The sequence below is a fragment of the Trypanosoma cruzi genome, genomic scaffold (assembly GCF_000209065.1).
Source record: "Trypanosoma cruzi strain CL Brener 1047053516369 genomic scaffold, whole genome shotgun sequence".
NCBI classification, from domain to species: Eukaryota; Euglenozoa; class Kinetoplastea; order Trypanosomatida; family Trypanosomatidae; genus Trypanosoma; species Trypanosoma cruzi.
Window position 1 is genome coordinate 50,255 of NW_001849273.1, and position 4,437 is coordinate 54,691.

Consider the following 4,437-nt stretch of genomic DNA (forward strand, 5'->3'; position numbering starts at 1 on the left):
GACTATGTACATGCCCCAACAGCGGGAAAAGACAATCTTAGCGCCCTCATGAAGTACTATGATCGAGCCGAGCACTATGAACGTCGGTTGGAACTCTATGCATGCATTCAGCATCTTATTGAGAATGGTATTTTGCGCACAGATCGAGCATCACTCAGTGGAGGGTCATCCTTTCATGGATCCCTTGTAACATTTAAGGAGCTTTTCCCGAACCTCGTGAACATGTTTCCATACGCAGATGCCAAGGAGATTTCTGCATTGACACAAATGATTGCGTCGACCTATAACAGTGAGACGGTCTTTGATCTGTGTAATTTCCGGATGCTTGTTCCTTGGGACCAGGGACAAGAAGCAAAAACGACAAAGAGCAACGTGTCGCCAACGACCGGGGAGCACCGGGGTGATTTTATTTCTGATAGTGCTGTGGGAGAGTACTCGTATCACTGGAAGGCTGTGTTTTGCCGCGGTGTTATGGGCCAGTTGCGGTGGGCGTTGGAATCCGACAGTGTGGCGTGTCCTCTGCAAACAGGGGAAGTGAAGGGCGGGGATTTTAGAGACCATTATTTGCAGGTCCTCGCGGAGCACACGTGCCGCGCCCTTCTTGCGGAAATGGTGTTTTGTCGCGTCTCAGAGTACGTTGTACGGGTGGAAGGAGTATGGCGACAACGAGGCCAAGAGGTGGCACATAATCCGAACACAGCTGGCAGTCCAAGTGAAGAAGACGCACTGTTAAAGTTGACATCAAACTGGGGCATGCTCAAGTACATGGATGACCACTTCTACGAGCCATCCTTTGGAAACTGTCTGCCAAACGATGGAATTCCAAAGGGGAGGCGGGCTCAGGTTAATTGATGATGCTGATCCTTTTTAAAGGAAAAGGGAGAAGTGTGAACCGGTTTTGTGCGTAATGGCGGGGATTTTGCTGTGTCCTGGCAAAAAAAAAAAAAAAAAAAAAAAACTGATATTGCCAGGAGAACAGAGGGAAAAAAGAAAAGCCGATAAAACCTGCTTGTGAAAGGACGCTTTGTCAGGCTGCCCTGCTCCATGCGTTGTGTTGGTCCTGACCAGCCATTGGTGTATGGGGACAGTTGTTGTCTTGAGAATATTACTTCTTATTTTATCGCTGCGCTTCTCTGAGGGAAAAAATTTGAGCCGGTGGGGCATGATTTTTTACTTTTGTAGAAGGTCCACATGTTACTGTGTCTTGCACTGTGTTTTTTTCTTTTTCACTCTCTTCAGGAGGAAATCATGGAAAAGGTAGAGCATGTTCAGGCGGCAACAATCCTTGCGGCTCTCTTGGATGAATCTGCCCACGAGCAATGCGCTTTAATGAAGTCAGGCGCATTCGCTCGGCAAGCATGGTATTTAATTGTCGTTTAAGAAAAACACAGTAACACGGCATTCGAGAGTCAGACACGCCAGTAATATCCAGATGCATCAATTAGTAAGAAACTTCGCGGAAAGGACGAATTTCAATCAAAAAAAAAAAAAAAATGATGCGATTAAAATCTCCAGAAAAATCCGCTTTCAGCAACAACACAGCAGAAAAATTAAAAACAGAGCGGCAGGTAAAGATACACAAAACACTGACAATTCCGGATAACACATCAATTACAAAAATAATTACGACAACAAAAGATAAGATCTCTCATCGCCACGTCTAACGCAGGGAAAACAAGACAAATAACATCTCCTTTACCACAGGCACCACTTTGCACAATAACAGTCATCAACGACAACAAATAAAACAAAAATTGCACGAAGTTTTGTGGGCGCCACCGGGGGGCGGCGGAACCCCGCCTCGCGGCCGGAGGAGGGCGGCCGGCGCACCAGGGGCGCGCGCTGGGAAGACACCCTACGCTCATGGCGCGGCCGCCCGGAAGAAGACGCCGGCCGGCCCGAGCACCGGGACCCCCTCACCGGGCAGCGCCGCCGCACGTGACGACGGCGGGGGAAATGCTGGCGACACAAACGGGAGAGGGAGACGTGTGCAAGGGGCCGTGGGTGTCGTCTTCTCCCTTGAAGAAGGAAAGCGGAGGAAAACACGGCGCGCATCGCTGACATCACAAAATGCGAGGAAAAAAGACAGTGGAGAGTATTGCTGCTTCGTGCGGCGCTGATCCGGACATCTTGCATGAACGCAATTCCACGGCATTGCTGAAGGAGGGTGACGGGGTCGTTTTTCTGCCGTTCCAAAATACAAACGATCACGCCTTGGCGTGTTGTTGCAGCACCCCCTTTACTCGCTGCATGTTGTTTGCTGTCAGTTTGTTTGCTGTGTCAGACTGAGGCGAGAATGGATGTAGGTGCTGGTTTGCGTCTTCCACGGCTGCCGCCTGTGTGCTCACACTCTCTGCTTGTGACAGTCGCATCCAAACGTTCACGAGGCGGAGTCAGCAGAGGCGGCATGTGCGCAAAGACCATTGCAATTTGAGCCCTGTTTTTGTGATAATCGTGGCGGTCTCTCTTTTTTTTTTGTTTTTTTTGTTTTGTTTTGTTTTTTTTTTCTCTTTGAATAGAGACGCGCAGGCATGGCAAGAGGAAACCCGTCAGGAAACTGTTACAGCTATCGCTTTTCTCTCTCTCTTTCTATCCCTCTCTTCCCCTCTCTAGCTGCAGCTCTGTGTGTTTCCCTTTCTTCCCTTCTTTGTTCTCCACACCTCCCTATTGCTGCTGGCTTCCCTCGTGTTTTTATCCGCAGCGCGCGGTGCCGAGACAAGAAGTCCCGATTCCCCCGCGCGACGGCGAAAAGGCAGGGAAAGAACACGGAGCAAACAGAGCGTAGAGGCACGCCGCAGAAGCGCATAGCATTACTTAGCGAGGAGTGGGGACCATCCTGGCACTGGTGTCAATGATAAATATACCTGCTTCTGATCAGCCGCCAGGGCAAACTGCGCCTGGCAAAGTGGTATGTTGCATATCCCAAAAAGGAAAAGGCCAAACTTGTGCGTGAGGCGTGTCAACTTGCTTTGGGTCGGTCGGTGCGCTTTTCCAATGTGGTTGAGCACAGGGGCAGCAAGTACATTTGTCGTCGTTATGCCTCCCTTTATTTTGTTGCTTCCATCGACAAAGACGATAACGAGCTGATCGTACTGGAAGTCATCCACCATTTTGTGGAGGTATTGGACCGCTACTTTGGCAATGTCTGCGAGCTCGATCTCATCTTCAACTTTCATCGAGCCTATTTTGTGCTGGACGAGGTGATATTGGGCGGTGAGTTAGAGGACAGCAGTAAGCGTACAATTCTAAAGTATATTCAGGTGCATGACAGCGCTTCGGAGGAGATCGAGCAGGCTGGTTCCAACGGTGCGGCCGCCGCCATTGCAGCCACCGTTGGCGCGCTCAAAATTGCGTAGACGATTCGAGTGCGGGGAGCACCGATGGCAATGGCCGCCGCTTTTTTTATGGACGTGTGTCTGCCTTCTTGTTGTTTTTTTTTTCTTTTTAGCATTGCGATTTCTTGCTTTTTTCCTTTGCGTGTTGGTGGCTGACTGCGGCGCGGCTTCAGAGGAGCGGGGGGAAGCATCGGCGCCGTGGCGGGGGCCTCTGCGTGCCGTTGTTCTTTTTCTGCTTCTTCTCTTCTCCCTCCCCCTCCTTCCGTTTTCTTTTTTTTTTTTGCCGGCCGCGGGTCGCGCCACGTCTCCTCCAGCGTTTCCCCTTCTTTCCGCACCCTCTCTTCCCCCCCTCGCCGAGGTTTCGCGAGGCCGCCGCCGGGTCGAACCGGCGGCCACAGAGCTTTTCGACGCCGCGGGCGGCCGGGCAGCGGCGCGCACCGCCGGGGGGCGGCGGAACCTCGCCTCGCGGCCGGAGGAGGGCGGCCGGCGCACCAGGGGCGCGCGCTGGGAAGACACCCCACGCTCGTGGCGCGGCCGCCCGGAAGAAGACGCCGGCCGGCCCGAGCACCGGGACCCCCTCACCGGGCAGCGCCGCCGCACGTGACGACGGCGGGGGAAATGCTGGCGACACAAACGGGAGAGGGCGACGTGTGCAAGGGGCCGTGGGTGTCGCCTTCTCCCTTGAAGAAGGAAAGCGGAGGAAAACACGGCGCGCATCGCTGACATCACAAAATGCGAGGAAAAAAGACAGTGGAGAGTATTGCTGCTTCGTGCGGCGCTGATCCGGACATCTTGCATGAACGCAATTCCACGGCATTGCTGAAGGAGGGTGACGGGGTCGTTTTTCTGCCGTTCCAAAATACAAACGATCACGCCTTGGCGTGTTGTTGCAGCACCCCCTTTACTCGCTGCGTGTTGTTTGCTGTCAGTTTGTTTGCTGTGTCAGACTGAGGCGAGAATGGATGTAGGTGCTGGTTTGCGTCTTCCACGGCTGCCGCCTGTGTGCTCACACTCTCTGCTTGTGACAGTCGCATCCAAACGTTCACGAGGCAGAGTCAGCAGAGGCGGCATGTGCGTAAAGACCATTGCAATTTGAGCCCTG

General features: G+C 52.8%; 1 protein-coding gene and 1 pseudogene across 1 annotated transcript, besides 9 other annotated features; both read left to right on the top strand.

Moving 5' to 3' along the window:
- On the top strand, window positions 1-852 carry Tc00.1047053507721.10 (hypothetical protein, conserved; the record flags this gene model as incomplete). Its single annotated transcript, XM_798263.1, has 1 exon — window positions 1-852. A coding segment is annotated over one exon (852 nt), but the record flags the coding sequence as incomplete, so codon positions are not given.
- Window positions 1-2,991: a sequence feature (heterozygous, Esmeraldo-like haplotype).
- Window positions 935-958: a microsatellite.
- Window positions 2,468-2,513: a microsatellite.
- Window positions 2,575-2,649: a sequence feature (CT-rich).
- On the top strand, window positions 2,852-3,358 carry Tc00.1047053507721.20 (annotated as a pseudogene).
- Window positions 2,992-3,005: a sequence feature (areas not merged during assembly with more than two copies in the genome that could not be assigned to a particular haplotype).
- Window positions 3,006-3,748: a sequence feature (haploid, Esmeraldo-like haplotype).
- Window positions 3,557-3,616: a sequence feature (CT-rich).
- Window positions 3,744-3,789: a sequence feature (GC_rich).
- Window positions 3,749-4,437: a sequence feature (heterozygous, non-Esmeraldo-like haplotype).